We start from the raw sequence: 22,003 nt of genomic DNA on the forward strand, positions 1-22,003 counted from the left end.
TGGGGGCGAGAACTTGGGGACAACGAATATGCGCAGCCTGATCTTCTGATCTCTACTTCTCATCGGGGTACATGGCCTCCTTGAGAGGAATGCCGAGCTCCTCGCGTATGGGCTCGAGCTCCTGGAGGTACTCTGCGTATTGACCCTTGTTCTCGACCTTGAACTTGATACCTGTGACGTATGTTAGTAATCAACGTCTCAAGGTTGGCCGGATGCCGAAGTAGCGTATTCCAGAGTCCGTATGGTTCCCTCTTGTGTAAAAAGAGACAGAACTGATATTGGGAACGTAGTAGAAGACGTACCCTCGAAAACCCGGACAGCTGAGGGGAAGTCGTTCACGCGCCTGGCAGCGCGGAGAGCGGCGGTGATGACGGTGGTTGAGGGAACGAGATCGTAGGCGAAGCAGTTGTTCAGGTTTCGCTGGCGATTGTCAGCCTATTGCCTCTGTTCGTGGCATCCTACAGTTGCCCAACCCGTGTCGGGTGAGATCGGTGGGGTCACATCGTGGAGACAACAACGTACCTGAAGCTCGAAAACGTCGTTGACCTTCTCGAATTCCTTCTCATATCTGTATCGAAGAAACACAAGTCAGCGATGGAGCTCCTGATATCATCAATGGCGCTCAATGGCTGTCCATGATGTCCACATGACTCCTGCCCGTCCGACTCTACAGCCCCTCCTCGGATTGGTCGTACCTGGCGGTGAATTCCTCGAATGTCTCCTCGGCATGCGCATCGCTCTTGCGGACGGCCGACTGCGAGAAAGCACGCTGGGTGTTCAACGCAACGGGGGTTGCTCGGTAGGCCGGGACTCGCACGCCCACTCGGCTGACCTTCGACGCGGCGCGGACGAAGGACATGTTGCGATTTGAAGAGCTACTGGCAAGCTACGGGAGGTGGATTCGGGGCTGCTGGGCGTGCGTAGCCGGCAGTGTGTCGATGAGTAGTGGTGTCGGTGGTGCGATTTCGCGTGAGGTTACGAAAACGAAAGCTCAGGCGATCTGAGTTGCGCCCAAGCCAAGCCGTCTTAAAAGTGGGTCGCACCCGTTCCTGAGACTGATGGCATAGTCGCATCGCCGCACATAATAATATAACTTATGGTTGATCTGGAAGCATTCATCATATTTTCATGTTCATTTGAGTTATCTACATGCGCGCTACATTGCCTTTCTAAGCAATGCACGCTATTGTCTTCCAATGTCACTGACTCACGCTCTGCCTCCAACTCTAGAAGGGATCAATGAAGCTTGATAAGCGAATAGCTACGAGCGCGAGAATGGAAACATTTTAGCTTCTATCCATAGATTCTCGCACTGTCGTATGGATTCTTCAAGATTTTTCATACCCTGTAATAACCGCCAAACGGGACTGGTCCCTCTGATGCCGCTCGGACAGACATGACTGGGCTGTCGCTGTCGTCATCCAGCTCTGAGCTGCCAGACAGATCATCGTTCCTGCCACCGGCCTGTATCTCTTCGTCTTCGTCTTCATCTGCCTCGCCATCTTGATCATCCTCGTCGTCCTCCGCATCCCCGATGTCAGCGTTCAGAAGAGTATCTGGCTGTACAGGATCTTCGGTCATGTCCTCCGGAACCTCGACATCGTCTGGCGCCTCATCTCCGTCAGCGTGGTTTTCAGGCTCATCAGTCTCCTCCATTTTCTCGAAGGCGTAGCGCGGATTTCTTGCAGCCCAACGCACGTTGTGCATCACTTGGTGTTCTCTCCTCTTCTCGTGGTGTATGTGACGGTCGTCGACTTCACTCTTGTACTGCGCTGCCATTTCCTTATCGTCCCACAGCTCAGGCCATTCAACGATACGCTGATATATGCTATCATCCGGTTTATCGCCGCCAATAATTGCGTTCATCTTGTCCTTCAAGATGACCGTTGCTTTGGCCCAAGTGCCAACGTGATACCACCCTTGGAAGGTGGGTGCACAGGTTGCTCGAATGTCCTTTGTAGCCAAAACTTTCGCAATGAGAGGATCGGTGATATCGCAGAACTGGAAGAGGTTGCCTGTTCGCGAAACATTGACGCCATCAAATGTGTGCTCAGTCTCCAACTCTTCCGGTGACATCTTTGCTAGCTTCAAGACATGCTGATCGAAGACCGCGCGGTGCTTTGATGTGCCGGACTTGATATAAGACAGGAAAGACACAGTCTGATATTTGCGATACTCAGGGTCTTTGCGAGGATCCACTCCCCAGCGGACAAGAGCCTCTCGCCAGGGCCCGCTTTCGAAGAAGAATCCGCAATAGATGGCTGCTTGCCGAAGCTTGGTTCGCTTGTCCCATCCCAGTCTGTTGTAAAGTAACTGCCGGGTTACTATGGGTCTCTGTAAGAGCAGAGTTCTAATGTTTGCGATCAGTGACTGCATATAGGGGGAAAGATCCCTCTCTGCTGGAAGACCGGGTCGGGGTCCTGTCGGTACATGTTCGTCTGTGGGTTTGACAATTGTGTATGCGTTGTAGGCGAGGCTCCTTTGTATGTTGACAACACCTTGATCGGTGTATTTGACGTTTGAGTTTTGCTGGAACCGATAGTTGAAGGCGATTGGCATCTGTATGAACTCTGGCGATGGCCCAACGCTTTTGGCCAGATCTGCACCGGCCGCAGTGTTGACATTATACTTCAATAACTGTTCGTCTAGGATGGGTCAGTGATATTCTCAGTATATTGGGATTAGTCTTACATCGTTTCGGCAGGACGTGGTCTCGCAGACCGACCATGGTCTCGTTGTGAGAAGCAGCATACTGCAAGTCGGGCATATCTGGAGAGTCAGTGATGGTTCTACAGAGTTCAAGAATATGCTCGACTCACTTCGGAACCGATGAGTTTCATCTACCACTCCGGCAAGAGCAACCTTGTACGTCGAGGCATTGTCTTGCAGGCTCCTGTATATGGTTGGTGCATCCACATATGTCTTGTTGGTCAAAGGGGTGCTATCCGATAAGCCAGCGCCACCACTGGCGATTTCATCTTCAGTAAGGAAGGGCCCTGTGGTTCCACGCTTTCGTTTGCGTCCTGTCCGTTTTGGCACCGTGACCTTGATGAGAAGGTTGTTCGTCCTCACAGGCGTGGACAGCAAACGCTTGGCAAAGGGGTCGTCTGGGCGCAGCGAGACAGAGATGAGTTTCTTGAGCTCGTCGTCACCCTCGGCGTTGGTCGTGGTTTCCAATCGTGATCGCAGGCCCTGGGCGAGTGTTAGTCTCTCCCAAAGCGGTAGGCACTGCTATTGCCTGCTGACCTTGCTTAGTTTGACAGGCCCACCTAATGAGGTAATGCCCTTGTCAACGTTTTTGATGATAGCGGGATGTTCGACAACGGAGACGGCACGTGACGGGATGGGCAGCCAGGGCGCATGCTCGTTTTCGGTCGGCATGGCGTTGTCCATGTTGGGTTACACGATGGAAAGGTGCAAGCTCAAAACGCTCTGGTGGTGAGATTCACGAGAGTTTGTAGCCGTCCAAGATTTTCTGTCTACTTCGGCCGGACTACCTGGGTACGCCCGTGGTAGGTGTTCGAGAGACAAGTGATGAGACCCTGAGCCAGTGCGAGGCCCGTCGCCGCTTCTCTATAGAGACAGGGATCGATCTCGCGATGACTCTCGTGCAAAGCGCCAGATCAGATGATACGAGGCTGCCGCGGGCCCAGCAGCGGAATAGTCTCCCGTCTCTCGCGCAGTCGCTCCCTTGACACGCCCGCCGTGCTACTTCACTCTCGCAGCTATCCTGGATGTCGTGACGGCTGCGGCGGGGCTTTTGGCCCAAACGCACGGCCTCGCTACGGGACGGCTAGCGCGAATCACTCGACGCTGTCTGTCTGGCAGCAGCCCTGAGTTGTCAGTTGACGACCTGCTCCAACTTGTCCCTCCAGCTCCAGAATACACGCCTCGCCCTCAGCCAGAGCGCCTATACGTCACCAGCAACTTGTTAGGGCCCCGGCTGCCGTCTGACCCCCCCTCGCGAAGCTGCTCCCTCCACCGACTCCCCGTGCACCATCCTAGACGGCTACACTAGCCACCATCTATTACCTCACGCGTCTCTCCTCCATGTCGGCCTGAGCCCTACGCTCTCCTGTGTCCGATTCACCGTGTGTGCGCCTGCCATCTAGTCCCCATTGGCGCTATCGGCTTGCGACCTGTCCCCCGACGCCTCGAGGCCAGCCGCCATCTCGGACGCCCGTTTCTGCAACACCGCTGCGCTTGACCTGGCCGTGGGCGCATTCCGACAGCCATGAAGGGCTTCAGGCAGAGGGTCGTAAGTGCTCGTCCTCCCCATGGACCCCGGCCACACCACGCACCCCCCTACCCCTCTCTATGCGCGGAGGCTAACATGTATAGTCCGAACAGCTCTCTCGAAGCAAGGATAGCAAGTCATCTAAGAAGAAGGACTCCACCTCGGGAACTGCATCGCCGTCGCTGGGTGCTTCCAACTCCCCCTCGGGCTCTGCCCAGGCTACGCCTTCCTCGTCGCAGACGCAGCTCACCGATGCGCGAAGCAAGAGCCAGCCCGCCGCCGATGGCGCTTCGGCCAACATTGGGTCGCTACAACAGAACCCCCAGCCCTCGTCCGGTTCCCTCGCGGGTGGACCCCAATCTTTCGGCGGACAGGGCATGATGAGCCCCGGTGCTGCTGGTAACGCTGGCGCTGCAGGTCCAGGCACGCCCTCTAGGTTGGGGCAGCCCCTGGCACCCAGCGTCGTCATCAGCCCAAGCGCGCCTGTAAGTACCCGCGCATCAACCGATATGTGTTTGGTAGGCTAACCAGTGCCATAGCATGTGCCTCCTCCTGGCGCTGCCGAGACGATGCCCGGTGATCTTGCGCCTCCAAAGGCGGGCCAGAAGTCGGGAATATTCGACCGTCTTCAAGCGACGCCCAAGGACAACATCGAGGGCATGCGAACCCCGAAGAGACAACACTCGTCGCGCTTCGACATCTCGGATCAACGTCAGCGTGAACTGGAAAAGCTCCCCGGATTCCACGAGGTGCCCCCGAACAAGAGAGAGGAACTCTTCATGCAAAAGATCGACCAATGCAACATCATCTTCGACTTCAACGATGCTAGCGGAGACATGAAGTCAAAGGAGATCAAGCGCCTGGCTCTGCACGAGCTGCTCGACTATGTCGCCAACAACCGCCAGGTCATCACCGAGAAGATGTATCCACGCGTCGTGGAGATGTTTGCGAAGAACCTGTTCCGTCCTATCCCGCCCCCGATGAACCCCCAAGGCGAAGCTTTCGACCCAGAGGAAGACGAGCCGGTGCTGGAAGTAGCATGGCCGCACATTCAGGTAGTCTACGAGTTCTTCCTTCGCTTCATCGAAAGCCAGGACTTCAACACGAACATTGCCAAAGCGTATATAGACCACAGCTTCGTGCTCAACGTACGTACCCGACCTGTCCTCTAGATTCATCTAACTAACACCAGCAGTTGCTCGAGCTATTCGACTCGGAAGACCCCCGAGAACGCGACTTCTTGAAGACTACGCTCCATCGCATATACGGCAAATTCCTCAACCTCCGCTCCTACATCCGCCGATCCATCAACAACGTCTTCTTCCAATTCATCTACGAGACAGAGCGCTTCAACGGTATCGCCGAGCTTCTCGAGATTCTCGGGTCCATCATCAACGGTTTCGCTTTGCCATTGAAGGAGGAGCACAAGCTATTCCTCACGAGGGTGCTCATCCCGCTCCACAAAGTCAAGAGTCTGAGCATGTACCATCCACAATTGGCGTACTGCATTGTCCAGTTCTTGGAAAAGGACGCGGCATTAACAGAAGAGGTAGGGACATACGCCAGATCCAATAGGCTAGGCTTACACGTTCAGGTTGTTTTGGGTCTTCTCCGATATTGGCCAAAGGTGAACAGTACCAAAGAAGTCATGTTCTTGAACGAAGTAGAAGACATCTTCGAGGTTATGGACCCCGCCGAGTTCGCAAAGGTTCAGGAGCCGTTGTTCAACCAGTTAGCCAAATCAGTGGCCAGTCCTCATTTCCAGGTCGCCGAGAGAGCGCTGTACTTCTGGAACAACGAGTACTTCTGCAATCTGGTTAGCGACAACGTTGAAGTTATTTTGCCAATCATGTTCGCACCACTGTACGAAAACTCAAAGGGACACTGGAACCGGTACGTATCTGCACTCTGGTGACATGGCTTGCTTGCTGACTATCTGCCCAGAACCATCCACGGCATGGTGTACAATGCTATGAAGCTCTTCATGGAAGTAAACCCGCAACTCTTCGACGACTGTTCGCATGACTACGCCGAGTCACAAAACAATGCAACGCAAAGACAGCAAAGTCGACAAGATCGCTGGGACAAGCTCGCCAAGCTCGCCGAATCACGTTCAAACGGCACTGCAGAGAAATCCGCCGTCGACCCGATGCGTATGGACGACTCGGAGTCACGTTTGGAGAACCTCCGTCTACAGGATGACGGAACAGCATCGAGAGAGAGGCGGCCAAAGGAATATGAGCGTCAAGGCAGCCAAACCTCGGTACGTTGATTCTTAAGTCCCTAGAACTCTGGATGAGCATTCTGTGTGGCCGAATCGATGTACTCTTAATTCTATCCCTAGACTCCTAGGTTTTCTTCCTTTTTTCCCAAGACTTGCATTTCGGTTCAGGTGGATCTGACGTGTTTGTGCTTTGCGTCTTTGTAGCGACGGCATCATACTTCGCAAGGGGAGCACCACGTTTCGTCCAGCGCTCGCCGCTCGGCTGGCCGACCACGTAGCAACAGTCGCCCGAATTCTTCTTCTGGCCATGTCGTCTCGTCGCGACCATCAGGTGGACGTGCAAGGTCGAATTCTGGAGGTACGATTACCCGGGTTGTTAGCCCTTGATTTCTTGGGTGCATCCATTCTCTTCTCTTTTTGCTGCCTTGCTTCACTGCCAGTCTTTTGAGGGCTGATTGTAGTCGCGATATCATGTGGTTTATCTGGCATCAAGCGTCGCAGTTTCTTTGGTTCTTCCCAAAACAACATGGAACGTTTCATTGGGGTGGTCCGGATGATGTTTCTTGTGAAGACGACGAAATAGGGACTTTCTTCACTGATAGACGCGGAATATAAAGAATTTCTAAAGAATCTTGATTGCTTCGCAGATCAATCGTGAGCTGTGCGCTGTTGAGAACTATCGTGAGCTCTGATAGAAAACTTCTTTCACGGATGAGTGGTATTGTTGTTTACTTCGTTTGCGTTGTGGTAGCCAGTGCTGAGAGAGTTGCAAGGGAATCCCATACTGTCGAAGCCATGCAGGCTAAAATTACCACGCGAATAGACACGGGGAGCCGCATAGGTTTCCTTGCCATCCGGTTTGGGATGTCGCTAACTTCAAGGGGCGCCTCGGCTTTCGGAACGCCAAGAGATCCGGCTCGATGCCACGTTCTGGGAGGCTTTGCTTCTACTTTGCGACAAAGGCCAAAGTGTGGTTCGCGCCGAGTGAATCGCAGAGACGGTGGACAATGTTTGCATTACAGGACTTTACGTCAGTTAGGCCTAAGTACACGCTATCCACGAGCCAGCGTGGTAATGCATACGTGTGTGAACATGGTAAAGGTAGTCAGCGGCGGTCAGCAGCGATACCAAAGTAAAAGGAGAGCAATACAGTAGCGTAGCCAATAGTAAACAAGTCAATGGCCTCGGTCTGCAATGTGTCGTAATTTGGACGTGCAACGGCGCGTTGGGCCCAGGTGCGGGAGAGGCGGAAGACCCCAGCAGTCATTTCCGACCTCCTTTCCGCGCGCAGCCAGAAAACATTGCTGGCCCTTCATAACCTTTTGCGCATCACCTCCATCTGGCTCGGTGTGAGATTTACTTCTTCACATTTTCTCGTCACTCCTTTGTGCTTTGCACTTGCTCGGTCGCGGTTGCCTTCTCTTCCTCCACGTTTGTCTTGTTTACCTAGTCGCTTTGCTAGGCTCAACCCTTTAAATCCCCACGTCCAGGGCTTCCACCGTTCCGAACACCACAACACCAACCTCGACCGTCCCAACTCATACTTGCACACAATGGGTGGCCCAGATTGGCTTGAAGTCGGCGCGCCGACGCTCGACCGTCCCTTTGGCCTGGCATTATGGCCTATTTTCGAGAAATGCTTCGAGCCCATCGCGGGCTACAAGCCCCAGGACTTCCGCTTCGTCCAAGGAGAGACGCCGCTCTCGACATTCAAGGTCTGCGTTGTCACGCTGATTACCTACTACATCATAATCTTCGGCGGACGAGAGCTCATGCGCAACCGTGAGCCCTTCAAGCTCAACTTTCTCTTCAAGGTCCACAACTTCTACCTCACGGCGATCAGCGGCACCCTACTTCTCCTCTTCGCCGAGCAATTGATCCCCATTGTTGTCAGGAAGGGTCTTTTCTTCGCCATCTGCGACCACCAGGGTGGATGGACCGACAAGCTGGTCATTCTGTACTACGTAAGTACTTGCGCCGAGATGCTCAGGATGCTGCTAACATGTGCAGCTCAACTACCTCACTAAGTTCCTCGAGTTGATTGACACTTGCTTCCTGTTCTTGAAGAAGAAGCCATTGAGTAAGTGCAACAAGCCAACATCGACGTCGCATCGCTAATAAGCCCAGCTTTCCTCCACACCTACCACCACGGCGCGACCGCTCTCCTCTGCTACACCCAGCTCATTGGTCACACTCCCGTCTCATGGCCCGTCATCACTCTCAACCTGGCTGTACACGTTGTCATGTACTGGTACTACTTCCAGAGCGCGCGAGGAATCCGCATCTGGTGGAAGAAGTACATTACCGTCGGCCAGATCACCCAGTTCGTCCTCGACCTCGGTAAGTCCAATTCCACCCATATTCCATATCACACACTAACAACATGCAGGCTTCATCTACTTCGCCTCGTGGACCTACTTCACAAGCACCTACTGGCCACACATGCCCAACATGGGCAAGTGTGCTGGTGAGGAGTTTGCTGCCATCTCCGGCATCTGCATCATCACGTCGTACCTCTTCCTTTTCCTCGCCTTCTACTTCGCCACGTACAAGAAGCCGGTGCCCAAGGGCCGCCGCAGGGCTACAAGCGCATTGGTGGAGATGAAGGACGAGAAGGTGCCGACTGTTGGTGAAGCTCGCAGGCGTCTTTCGACCTCGCGTGCTGGTGTCACTAACGGTGTCGCTACAGGAGCTTCGCCCAACGGCACACCCAACGGACGCGCGACCCGCAGCCGCAAGGCCTAAGCTCGATCGTTCGGAGGACATGCGAAGTGCTGTGCGGCAGATAGAGCTCTTTGAAGCACTGGACGACGCACAACGGCCTCTCGCCGTCGAAGCACTCGAACTACTCTGCGATAGCATCTGATGTAGCATTCGATGCTCTTCCGGGCTAGCCAGATGTTACGGGCCATGCACCGGTTCGGAACAAACTTCGTCAAGTGGAGCCACCTTTCGGCCGGGCTCCTACCAATTCGTTCTTGACACGATATCAGCCTGGAGGGCTACAATTTCCATATCTTATTGTAATTGCTATGTTTGGGGCTCGATACTTTTGGTCCGGCCCCGTGTCACGATAAAAGCATGTAAGAGCATGGTTGGTCGGTTCGCGTTACGACAACTCTGGTGTTAGTCTTGGGCTTTGGCATGGGCGGTAGAGCACGTTGTAGACAATATTCAACGAAAGATAATGCATAATCGTCAATGACTGCTTCATGTTCCATGTGTGTACTTTACCTTTTGCGGACGCTCGTTGGAGGTACATGTAGCTAATGTAGGGAAGTCTACCGAGTTGCACGTGTAACGGGTGACTATACTCGTTTTGACATGACAGCCATCGCACACCACTCAGTAGAAGATAGCCCAGCCGTGTACGCTATGACCGGGCGGCTACAGCTGGATACATGAAAACATCAACGGCCCCGAAAGCATCTGCACAAGAGAAAAAGGATGTGGTGAAGTTACGTGCAATAGACGAAGAAGAGTAAGGTACATGGGATAATGTGTTGTTACGTTACTCAGGTAGCTTGGAGGTCGGCTGCAGCCCCACATATGTACCGGGCTCCTGTCGTCAGCTTTACTTGAGATCGTCGTGCCAACTCCAAACTCATAGCAGCGTGTTCGAATGTTCTGATGCAGCCTTGGTATGCCAGGACGACGAGGCTTGCTATAGGTCGTTACTCGATGGAATCTAATAACTGAGGTGTCTGCGTCGGTGTCACTTCGCTCGGGGTAAAGGCCGACAAGCATGGTGGCGTTGGCTTGGGTGGATTGTTCGTGACATGTGATAGGATTTTGACATGTGAGAGGCGATCGCCAATTTGCTGCCCGGCGTCGTTTCGCGCTGTCATCCCCCTCCAACCCTGCCTCCGGCTCCACGATGCGATAACCGACAATTCCACGCCTCTCGATCGATATTCACAGCTGCGCTACCATGCTGTGCGTCTTCTGAGATTCGCATCCCCTGAAACGACATCATCGCGTCCCCCAATTCGCACTCGGCCTCCGATTACGCTTCCGCGGAGCAGAATACCCCTTCGAGGCGCACCCTCCGCATCATCATTGGGCATTGCGACGGCTTTCACGGGCATAGCGCTGCACCGAACAACTGCTCGGAGAGTCGCAGTGACATCGCCCGGCGTGGTCTGCGCATAGATGAACGTGGGGTAGTCGGGTTGATTAGAAACGTCACGGTCCTGTGAGAATCCTACCATGGAGCAGGAACGACCACTACAGCGTGCCCCGCCGCCCGCATACACGCAACACGAGCCCGAATCGCTGCACCTCCCTTCCGTTCCGACGCATATCCCAAGCCATGTGCCGGATCATGGGAGGCTGCCTGGCATCAAGTCGCTAGACCTGCCGGACACGAAAGCGCGTCATACTCCACACAAGTCGATAGAATACAGCCCGCGGTCGCAGTACGATAGATCGCAATGGGGCATGCTGCCAGTACCCAACAATGCGACGTTCACACGAGCGCCAGAGGGTCTACCGCGTGAAGACGTGGGAAGCCCGATGGATACCGCGAGTGTGCGCAGCATGCAGGATGACAACGTGGGTAGACGGGAAACGAGTGTCAGCATGGATGATCCGGATGTAAGGCTGGCAGCAGAGGCGTTGAGCGGATTGGGGAACCCGGGTATGTCACGACGCTGTTGCGGTTGCTGTTTATGACGCGAAATGCATGCTGACTGACCATCGCAGACTTCGTTCGCTCGCCGACGGCACGATCCCTCACGCTATCTGCTCGAGAATCCACAAGCGAACCCCCAGAGCCACTCCTCTCTTTGATCACGTCAAATCACCCATGGCTTGGAAATGGTATCAACGGCTCCATCTCAGCCTACAACACCACCAAAGGCTACACTCCACGTCTGGTCCAGTACGGTGCTGAGCTCATCGAGCGCAACATTGGATCGCCCATGGTCAACACTGTGTCATCTGTGGGTAGGCGGACGGGTATGGAGAAAAGCCTGCGCCGCTATCTTGGAGACAGACGACCCAGCGACCTTGAGCAGGGAGACGGCGAGAGTTCAAGGAGCAAGAGGCAAAGGATCGCGAGCCCAGCAGATGACGCCATGGACGTGGATGATGCTCTTGCAGCAGCGTCCCGGACAAGAGGCGGCTCACAATCCTCATACTCCGAGTCGCTCCCTGCATACGACGACCAGCGCTCTCCAAACTATGAAGAGGCAGTCATCTCTGGAGAGATAACGTCGCACAAGTCGCCCGAACAGCGCTCAAATACTCCGCAGGATCGTCGCGTCAACTGGTCCACGCAGCTCATCATGACAACGTCCGGTCTCGGTGTAGCTCTATCAGAGACATCATTGCGGTCGTTGAAGCTCTGTCTCGGTCTTCTTCGCAGCGCAACAACCCACATCGACTCCGTTATGCGCGCGCTCAAGCTCGTCCTCGAAGAATACGAAGCTGCCCTCCGCAACCAGAGGCAGTCTGGCGGCTTTGCTGCCCAAGATGACAAGACGCAACTCAATGGCACCATGGCGCAAATGGGCCTCGTCGACACAGACAAAGACGATCAAGTCCGTCAAATTGCTGACCGCATCAAGGTCCTCTCCTCAGACATTTGGCAAACCCTCCAATCCGTCGTGCAGTCCGTGTCCCGCTACACCGGCGGCGCCCTCCCGCAAAACGCCCAGACGGTTGTTCGAACACAATTGCTCTCCGTACCCCAGCGATGGCAGCTCGCCGGCCGCAACGCGAACAATGAACACGCGGGCGGCGACGAGGTCAGAGGCGCAAACCGCATGCTGGCATTTGCAAAAGAGGGGCTGGACATGATGGGCCAGATCACTACTGTCGTTGACGGTACCGTACAAAGTGCCGAGAGCTGGCTTGCGCGGATTGGCAGGAGGCCACAGGGTGAGTCGAACAGCAGCGGTCAGGGACAAGAGCAGAGGGAGAAGACACCGCTTGCGCTTGAGGCGGGTGTGCAAATGGGTGAGAAGAGGTAGGTAGAGGATGGCTTGTTCAGCTCTCTATTTGCAGAGTCAAGGGAAGAAAAGACGAAGACACATGAATCGGAACGGGAGAGAAGAGAAACTGCTTTAGCACTACGATTACTACTACAACAACATACCCAAACATGGTTTCCTATGTCGATTCCTTTCTTTGGAAAACGTTCAGCAAGGCGTCATGATGGAAGAGAAACGGGGTTGGTGTGTGTGAGGGTTTTGGTCGTTCGTTCGCAATGTCCACGACGTTTTCTTCATTCAAAGCGAGAACGAAAATCTGTATTACTCAATGTTATATTATTCATACCTACCTTTACCAATTGTGCTGTGTTTGTGAGGTTGGTTCTGATCACCGTAGTGGGCTGTGATGACCTCCTGATTTTTGACGTTCTAAATCTCTACCCTACGTGGTACGAGCAATAGAAGTGCTAATCCTTTACACACAACTTAAAGAAGGAGGGTGATTACCGCTATTGGCGTTGTCGCGATCCGGTGTTGTAGTGGCTGTGCCCAAGTTTCCAAGCAAACGTGTACAATACCAGACTTATACATGCATACACTGTCACTTATGTCTTCCCAGTATTCCTATATATAGTACTTTAGAATAAAAGGAAGAACTGTCTCCGGCACATGTTACAATGCAAGCATCATGTTAGTGTACGCGTAATTGCATGAGGGGTTAATAGCATCCGCACCTCGTATTCGTGATCGCGAAGTACGACCGAGTGACAGGACAAAACGCGGCGGTGGGTTACGGCCGGAGTGCTTGTGCGCTGGTGTCGAGCGGGGCATCGTGCCGATGAATCTGAGACATGAGGAGGACGGGTTCTGTGGGTGACGCAAAGAACGTGTGTAGTTTGGAGTGAGGTCTAGTGATACGGTCATAGAGGGAAGCAGAGGGAAAGGCGGATTGTTTGGGAAAGAATGCGGAGTTGTATGTGGAATTAAGTTTAGATCATCAGACTTGTCACCATGTTGCGATTACTGGATGGCAACGAGTTAATGAAAGTGGGTAAAATTGGTAGGTGAAGTTGACAAGTCTATCGAAACCAAATGCTCAGATGTCGACAAGAGCGACCGTTTCCCAACTTGAGGCGAGCTTGACCGATGCTTATACGATACAGCCCATCATGGCTGCATTGGACCATATTCGTTGTACTCTATCTTGTTATGGAGTGAATGGAGATAGTTGAATTTTCGGTGGCTCACCAGGATGGGTTCTTCGTCATTTGGGTCTAGCTACTTTCCGTCATGCGAGGCCGTAGTGTTGGAGGTGTCGGTATTTGACGTCGAATTACCGGACGTAGTGGAGTTGCCAGACGTAGTGGAGTTGCCAGACGTATTGGACGCTGCAGACGTCTCCGGCTGATGAGAAGGCTGCTTTGTCTCTGTTTGACCAGACGATGGTGCGCTGGAGACTTGGAAAGGAGTGAAGCGGATGGGTGGGAAAGACATTTTGATAACTATGTCAAAGGTTTGTAGAATTTGATGATCATATGTTCAGTTCTCTTGCAACAATAGAGTGTACAGCAAACCGCGGATTTGATAGTTTAGCTGTATTAGCCATCAACACCGGCTTATATATGTAAGTAGTCCGTAGCTACTGGTGCTCGGAATAGCTCATCATCGCGAGGAAGACGAGCAACGCGATACGCAAATGCGATGCTTTGAACTCACCGGCGGTGAGTCTGCTGAGCCCCCCTGCGTAAGCTCCTGGAAGCTGCTCATAATGAGTCTGCCTTGACCGTGTCTTACCTCTTAACAGAGAGCCAATTGCAGTATGAATTGTCAGAGTACTTAAGAAGCCTTCATATGACTTCGCGTCGTGTTGCTCGCGATGGGATGACACATGACGTAGTACAGCTTGGCTTCTCGTGTCGGTTGCTCAGGCGCAGTATGATCACTGGCTACAGCCATACGTGTAGGCTCCAAGCTGAAACTAAGAGTGATGAAGTAGTGCTGTTTGTTCGTGTTGACCAGAGACATTACGCGCCATGCAGATGCAGTTTCAGTTCTACTGCAAGCCGCGACGCTGTGATACTAATATTAGTGTTAGATCGAATTTGATGTGTGAATCTTCTCCAATCTGTCTGCAGTGTTGCGATAGCAGTAGTCTGAATAGTACCTGATCTTGCAGGCGATATCTTTACCTCAAAGTGGGCTCGAGGTTGGACTGGACATCCAATGCTAATAGGGGAAAGAAAGGTGTTTTTGTATGTCGTTCGCGGCAGTGACGCCTTTCTTGTACATGTAATAGTGTTAGCCTACACCCGGGCACTACGATCAGTTGATGTGAGACTACATGGCGATATGTAGGGACTGCGATAATATCACCCTGCAACTACCGGGTATCTACCGATCCTCGAGTATATCGTGTGTCGATCGCAAGAGCAACGGGTGCTAAAATTAGTCGGTGCGGCTGAAGACCAAAGCTCGAAGCCAGAAAAAGCGTCAATAAAGAAGATGATTTCTGATCAGATAAGAACAAGGTCGATGAGTCGACATGAGTCGCGATATGCAGTGCAACCATCGCGAAGCCCTTGCTGCAGATCAGGGCGTTGAGATGTACCGAAGACTCGTGTGTGAGTCTGGAATGAGCGAGAATGAGTCGCGAATAAAGGGCGCGGTCGGTTTGCCGAAGATGGATGCCGGGTCAGAACACCAATCTCAAGACGGGCTAACGTGCGTCTTCTGCGTGTCCTGAAGTCGGTATTGGAACGTCTAAAATATGGGGGTTCCGACGACGACGAAAGATGGTCGACTCCTTTACCGGTTGTATAGCTAAGTCCGACGAGCGAGGCTTCTTTTGCTACAGAGCGGGGTGGTAGCTGGAAAGGGCTGATGCAGGTTGTCGGGCCGTTGGGGTCGAAGCAGCGGCGGAATCAACATGACTCGATGCCAAGCCGGTGAAGTTGCTGGCTGACAAACGCGAGGTGGACGCGGGTGGAGCCAAAAGCATGCACGCAATCACACCCAGCGGAGACAAGCGACTCCACGAGATTGTTCCCGTTTGATCCTCCTCAACAACAGCATGCCGGCGCCCATTGTCAACATGTCTGCAGGCTCTGTGTTGGGTGCCTCACTTGCAGAAGCACCGCAGTCGACGTCAGAGGCTTGCACGGAGCTGTGCTCGGACTGACGTGCTGAGCCGCATAGTGCTTGTAGCCTTGCGTGCCCAGGGATCTCATCGTCATGTCTGGCGGAATCTAACCGACGTGCATAGAATGCGACCGTACTGTCGATCATGGTGCGACGGAGTGACTCGATTGCGCATTTGATACGCCGTCTCCGTGCGAAGCTGTCCGCTGAAGAATGCGCGCGCGTCAAAGTCTCTCACCGTCCTGCTCCCGCGGATTGATAGTTGCGACAATAAGAGATCTGCCTAGCCGCACGCGGTGCAGCTCCTTAGGATTGCCCACCGTCTTTAACCCTTTCCGATCTCGAGACCCACTCGGTGCTCTTATCTCCGTCGTGTACTGCTTTCTTATTTTATTTAGCCGTTGCGACAGCCCTCGCGCCCTTTGCTGTGCTCCTGTTTTGTTTTTCGAGATATCCATACGTTCCTTATAATTCGCTTCTTTGCCGTGCCTGCAGCTGAGTGAGACATCGCCGCTGCCTGTACCGGTTCGCTACCGCTTAATTCTACGCAGGGTGCGCCCTGTACCACCGCCGCAGCCATGGACAACGCCAGCGTACAGCATACGCAGATCCAAGAGCACACCGAGGGCACCACTTTTGAGGCTATTCATCCCAATCGCAACCACATAAACCGCGACGACGCCAGTATAAGGACTGCTTCCGTCACCGACAGCACTGCGCGCAACTCGGCGCACAACGAAAAGGGTTTCAGCAATGTCACGGGTGGAGTCAACATCCAACGTGCCGAGGCCGACTTTGCGGAACTCTCAAAGGAACTCTCGCGTACCAGCAACATCTCGCGCCGATTAAGTCGCGTACAGAGCAAGCAGAGTCGCAAGGACCAGGCCACTACGGATGTAGAGAAGGCCACTGTTGAAGGTTCAGATTCGTCCGATGAGCCCTTCGATCTCGAGGCAACCCTACGCGGTGGTAAAGATGAGGAAGAGGCAGCTGGCATCAAGTCGAAGCGCATTGGCGTCGTGTGGGACGGTCTCACCGTCAGTGGAATTGGTACGACTCCTCGGTGCATACTACACGCAAAACATACGCTAACTCTCGCACAGGTGGTGTGAAAAACTATGTCAAGACCTTCCCCGACGCGTTCGTATCTTTTTTCAACGTCTTCGAAACCGCTGCCAGCATTCTCGGGCTTGGCAAGAAGGGCAAAGAGTTCGACATTCTGAAGGACTTCAAGGGCGTCGTGAAGCCTGGTGAGATGGTGCTCGTGCTAGGAAAGCCCGGCAGTGGTTGTACCACGTTCCTCAAGGTCATCAGCAATCAGCGATATGGATACACCAAGGTCGACGGAAACGTTCTCTACGGTCCATTCGACGCCGACTTCTTCGAGAAGAGATACAGAGGAGAGGCAGTCTACTGCGAGGAGGACGAGAACCACCACCCCACGCTCACAGTTGGACAAACACTTGATTTCGCGCTCGAGACCAAGGTCCCGGGAAAGCGCCCCGCCGGACTCTCAAGACAAGATTTTAAGGAGAAGGTCATCGACCTCATGCTCAAGATGTTCAATATTGAGCACACCCGCAACACCATCGTCGGCAACCCATTCGTCCGAGGTGTCAGTGGAGGAGAGAGGAAGCGAGTCTCCATCGCCGAAACCATGATTACTGGTGCTTCCCTGATGAGCTGGGACAACTCGACAAGAGGATTAGATGCTTCGACTGCTGTCGATTATGCCCGTTCGCTTAGGGTGCTAACGAACATCTACAAGACGACAACCTTTGTGTCTCTTTACCAGGCCTCCGAGAACATCTACAAGTGCTTCGACAAGGTCATGGTCATCGACAGCGGTCGACAAGTCTACTTTGGACCTGCCCAGGAAGCCCGTGCCTACTTCGAGGGCCTCGGGTTCAAGGAGAAGCCCCGTCAAACCACCCCGGACTATCTCACTGGTTGCACCGATCCGTTTGAGCGCGAGTTCAAGCCCGGTATGAGTGAGAAGGACGTTCCCTCTACACCTGAAGCACTCGCTCAAGCCTTCAATCAGTCCGAGTCTGCGGCTAGGCTCGATGCTGAGATGGTAGCATACAAGGCTCAGATGGAGCAGGAGAAGCACGTCTACGATGACTTCCAGTTGGCTGTCAAGGAGTCCAAACGCCATGCCCCCCAGAAGTCTGTCTACTCCATTCCGTTCTACCTCCAGGTTTGGGCTCTGGCGAAGCGTCAGTTCTTGCTCAAATGGCAGGACAAGTTCGCCCTTGTTGTTTCTTGGATCACCTCTATTTCTATCGCTATCATTACTGGTACCGTCTGGCTCAACCTCCCTGATACATCGGAAGGCGCCTTCACTCGTGGCGGTGTTCTCTTCATTGCTCTCCTCTTCAACGCTTTCCAGGCTTTCTCCGAATTGGCTTCCACTATGTTAGGTAGACCGATCATCAACAAACATCGCGCTTTCACATTCCATCGACCGTCGGCCCTTTGGATAGCCCAGATCGGAGTCGATCTCTTGTTTGCATCTGTACAAATTCTGGTCTTCTCCATCATCGTGTACTTCATGACGAACCTGGTGCGAGACGCTGGAGCGTTCTTCACATTCGCCTTGGTTATCATTACCGGTTACCTTGCCATGACACTGTTCTTCCGAACAGTGGGATGTCTCTGCCCCGATTTCGACGTCGCGATTCGTCTGGCTGCTACGATTATAACATTGTTCGTACTCACCTCTGGTTATCTCATTCAGTGGCAGTCCGAACAAGTCTGGCTCCGATGGATCTTCTACATCAATGCCCTGGGACTGGGCTTCTCCGCGCTGATGATGAACGAGTTCAGTCGTCTGGACTTGACCTGTGCCGGCAGCTCTTTGATTCCTGCTGGGCCTGGATATGATGACCTCAACGCCCAGGTCTGTACTCTACCTGGCAGTGAGGCCGGTAACCCCATCGTTTCTGGCACCAACTACATCAAGACCAACTTCCAATGGGATCCTTCAGACCTCTGGATGCACTACGGTATCATGGTTGCTCTCATTGTCGGATTCCTTCTCGCCAACGCCTTCCTCGGAGAATTCGTCAAGTGGGGTGCTGGTGGCCGTACAGTCACCTTCTTCGTGAAAGAGAACAAGGAACTCAAGGAGCTAAACGCCAAGTTGCAAGAGAAGCGTGATAAGCGTAACCGCAAGGAAGACAGCAGCGACCAGAACTCTGATCTTAACATTGCTTCTAAAGCTGTCCTCACATGGGAAGACCTTTGCTACGACGTACCTGTCCCCAGCGGAGAGCTCCGCCTGCTCAACAACATCTACGGATACGTCAAGCCCGGACAGCTGACAGCGCTCATGGGTGCGTCAGGTGCTGGAAAGACCACACTTCTCGATGTGCTGGCCAACCGCAAGAACATTGGTGTTATTAGTGGTGACAAGCTAGTCGATGGCAAGGTTCCTGGTATCGCTTTCCAGCGTGGAACTGCCTACGCCGAACAACTCGATGTCCACGAACCTGCTACAACCGTCCGTGAGGCACTCCGCTTCTCCGCCGATCTGCGACAGCCGTATGAGACACCCCAAGCCGAGAAGTATGCCTACGTTGAGGAGGTCATCGCCTTGTTGGAAATGGAAGACATCGCAGACGCCATCATTGGAGACCCCGAGAGTGGTCTAGCCGTCGAACAACGCAAGCGTGTTACCATAGGTGTCGAACTCGCTGCCAAGCCTGAGCTCCTCCTGTTCTTGGACGAGCCTACTTCTGGTCTCGATTCTCAGAGTGCTTTCAACATCGTTCGTTTCCTTCGCAAACTTGCTGCCGCTGGCCAAGCCATCCTGTGCACTATCCATCAGCCCAACTCTGCTCTTTTCGAAAACTTCGACCGATTGCTCCTTCTCCAAAGGGGTGGCCAATGTGTTTACTTCGGTGACATCGGCAAAGACGCCCATGTTCTCCTTGACTACTTCCATCGCCACGGTGCTGACTGCCCTTCGGATGCCAACCCTGCCGAGTGGATGCTCGATGCCGTCGGTGCTGGTTCCGCTCCTCGCATTGGTGACCGCGATTGGGCTGATGTATGGAGAGATTCGGAGGAATTCGCTGAAGTCAAGCGCCACATTGGTCAGGTCAAGGAAGAGCGCATGGCTGCTGTTGGTTCTGCCGAGCCAGTCGAGCAAAAGGAGTTCGCTACACCGATGTCTTACCAGATTAAGCAAGTTGTCAGACGCCAAAACTTGTCTTTCTGGCGCACTCCCAACTACGGCTTCACTCGCCTCTTCAACCACGTCATCATCGCTTTGCTCACAGGTCTCATGTACCTTCAGCTGGACGACTCCCGAGCATCTCTGCAATACCGCGTGTTCATTATCTTCCAAGTCACGGTTCTGCCAGCCCTCATTCTCGCTCAAGTTGAACCCAAGTACGCTGTCCAGCGTATGATCTCTTTCCGTGAGCAGATGTCCAAGGCATACAAGACATTCCCATTCGCGTTGTCTATGGTTCTTGCAGAGATGCCCTACAGTGTGCTTTGCGCCGTTTTCTTCTTCCTTCCTCTTTACTATATCCCGGGCTTGAACTCCGATAGCTCGCGCGCCGGATATCAGTTCCTGATTGTACTCATCACTGAGGTCTTCTCCGTCACCTTGGCTCAGGCGATTGCTGCGTTGACACCAACCCCCTTCATCGCGTCCTATGTCAACCCTTTCATCATCGTAAGTCAACACCAATGCCCTCTTGAAGCATGAGCTAATTTTGTTTTCAGATCATCTTCGCTCTCTTCTGCGGTGTCACCATCCCCAAGCCCTCAATCCCCAAATTTTGGCGTGTATGGCTCTATGAGCTGAACCCTTTCACACGCCTCATCGGCGGCATGATTGTTACAGAACTTCATGACCTCAAAGTCGAATGTACATCTGGCGAGTACAACCAGTTCAACGCCCCACAAGGTCAGGAATGTGGAACGTACATGAGCAACTTCTTCTCCAGTGGCGCGCCCGGATACCTCCTCGATAACGCCACCGATGTCTGCAATTACTGCGCCTACAAGGTCGGGGACGAGTTCTATCGACCTCTTGGATACGAGTTCAGCAACAGATGGAGAGACTTGGGTATCTTCGCTGCGTTCATTGCCAGCAACTTGGTAATTCTTTTCGTCGCCGCGAAGTACCTCAACTTCAACCGCAGATAAGCGGCCAGCTGGTGGATCGACAAATGTCACCACTCAGTGAGTACCACGATACGGGTACACCGCGACCCATCTTTCAGTCTGTGCTATACGATCCGCACTTTTGTGTGGAGGGCCCGTTCTGCGTGGGAACTGTCGTACATAATCCCGCCGCAGCTACGGCTGCATAGACGTCATTCCGCATTTCAATGTACTGTGCGTTTCCTGCGACATCGCATCGTCTCGTTTAAAAGTACTCTCTAGACTTGCAGTTTGGATATCCCATTGGGCGGCGTTCGTTTCACTGACAGCACTGAGCTCGCATAGCCTCTTCACATATATATAATCCTAGTCTCATTAAATCATCACTGTACAATTATCGTTCAAAACATCAATGCTGCGTGAAGTCATGGTGCTGTGGTGCCACATCATGAATCGATCGTCTTTGTTGAATCTTTTGTGCGCGCCTGTCTCATATTATAGCTTCACGACTGCTCCTTCCAGTAGTCTCTTTGAAAAATTGTCTCGCATTGTTCCGCGGTCGCCGCTTCTCTTCTAAACTCTTTCATGCCCTTCGCTAGTTACCTTTGTCTTTTTACAGTCTTGCAGCTTGCTGTGTAACTATATCGACATTCCTTTTTCTTGGTGCAGCATCGCACTATCTTGTTATGGCACCAGCGGCGCAATACCGCGAGACATCGCGCACTATCACTACCACTGCGAAAGATGCTGAACAGCCCACCACTAATGCAAAAGACACGCAGGACGACTACAATAGCGCCTCGACGTTCAACTGGCCGTCTGCGACACCTAGTTTAAAGGCCGGGCTTCGCTTTCCGATCCCGCAGATTCAGGGAATCATACCTGGTATGCGTCGCACACTGCAGGCTGATTTCGCTGCACGGTCACTCCCACATTCATCCAGACCTTCGTATGACGTAGCGCGACTGGAATCGTCAAAGGGCTCAACAACAACACCGACAAAGCCGACTGCAGATACACGGCCATCACCGCACCGCTCATCATACCCCCGCGCCTCACCTCCTGGTATCCTCTACCCAGACGCTATCGTACCGCATAGCGCGACACAGTACTCCAACCCGCTACAAGACCCAAACGCTATCACACACAAAGAACTTCCCTATCACCCGAGCATAATGGGCCGTGTAGACTACGAACTGGCGTACCTGGCTCCGGGGTACAAGATACTGTTCGTCGGTACAATAGCAATTCTCACACTGGGTGTCATGTGGACGGTGATTACTTGCGCCATCAGTATGAGGACAAGGTCGAAAGCAGGGAGCGCAGAATGGAAAGGGAAGAAAA

General features: G+C 53.2%; 6 protein-coding genes across 6 annotated transcripts; 4 read left to right on the forward strand and 2 right to left on the reverse strand.

Moving 5' to 3' along the window:
• Positions 1–52: 52 nt before the first annotated feature.
• COX6 (Cytochrome c oxidase subunit 6) lies at positions 53–859 on the reverse strand (the record flags this gene model as incomplete). Its single annotated transcript, XM_051435342.1, has 4 exons — positions 53–171; positions 303–420; positions 523–568; positions 696–859. The coding sequence occupies 4 exons, from the start codon at positions 857–859 to the stop codon at positions 53–55; spliced, it is 447 nt and encodes a 148-aa protein (XP_051291366.1).
• Positions 860–1,338: 479 nt separating this feature from the next.
• On the reverse strand, positions 1,339–3,393 carry J4E90_005791 (uncharacterized protein; the record flags this gene model as incomplete). The annotated part of the gene is made up of 4 exons (XM_051435343.1): positions 1,339–2,645; positions 2,692–2,769; positions 2,820–3,192; positions 3,247–3,393. The coding sequence occupies 4 exons, from the start codon at positions 3,391–3,393 to the stop codon at positions 1,339–1,341; spliced, it is 1,905 nt and encodes a 634-aa protein (XP_051291367.1).
• An 841-nt stretch (positions 3,394–4,234) lies between these two features.
• Positions 4,235–6,509, forward strand: PPP2R5D (Serine/threonine-protein phosphatase 2A 56 kDa regulatory subunit delta isoform; the record flags this gene model as incomplete). Its single annotated transcript, XM_051435344.1, has 6 exons — positions 4,235–4,258; positions 4,342–4,722; positions 4,777–5,385; positions 5,433–5,786; positions 5,832–6,130; positions 6,182–6,509. The coding sequence occupies 6 exons, from the start codon at positions 4,235–4,237 to the stop codon at positions 6,507–6,509; spliced, it is 1,995 nt and encodes a 664-aa protein (XP_051291368.1).
• A 1,505-nt stretch (positions 6,510–8,014) lies between these two features.
• On the forward strand, positions 8,015–9,206 carry J4E90_005793 (uncharacterized protein; the record flags this gene model as incomplete). The annotated part of the gene is made up of 4 exons (XM_051435345.1): positions 8,015–8,425; positions 8,472–8,541; positions 8,589–8,801; positions 8,851–9,206. The coding sequence occupies 4 exons, from the start codon at positions 8,015–8,017 to the stop codon at positions 9,204–9,206; spliced, it is 1,050 nt and encodes a 349-aa protein (XP_051291369.1).
• Positions 9,207–10,670: 1,464 nt separating this feature from the next.
• J4E90_005794 (uncharacterized protein) lies at positions 10,671–12,436 on the forward strand (the record flags this gene model as incomplete). Its single annotated transcript, XM_051435346.1, has 2 exons — positions 10,671–11,100; positions 11,166–12,436. The coding sequence occupies 2 exons, from the start codon at positions 10,671–10,673 to the stop codon at positions 12,434–12,436; spliced, it is 1,701 nt and encodes a 566-aa protein (XP_051291370.1).
• A 3,852-nt stretch (positions 12,437–16,288) lies between these two features.
• J4E90_005795 (uncharacterized protein) lies at positions 16,289–20,258 on the forward strand (the record flags this gene model as incomplete). Its single annotated transcript, XM_051435347.1, has 2 exons — positions 16,289–16,297; positions 16,662–20,258. 2 exons carry the CDS (start codon positions 16,289–16,291, stop codon positions 20,256–20,258), a joined length of 3,606 nt encoding a protein of 1,201 aa, XP_051291371.1.
• Between the last annotated feature and the right edge of the window lie 1,745 nt (positions 20,259–22,003).

Source organism: Alternaria incomplexa, assembly GCF_024043165.1.
Source record: "Alternaria incomplexa strain BMP 0042 chromosome Unknown scaffold_7, whole genome shotgun sequence".
Taxonomy (NCBI): Eukaryota; Fungi; Ascomycota; class Dothideomycetes; order Pleosporales; family Pleosporaceae; genus Alternaria; species Alternaria incomplexa.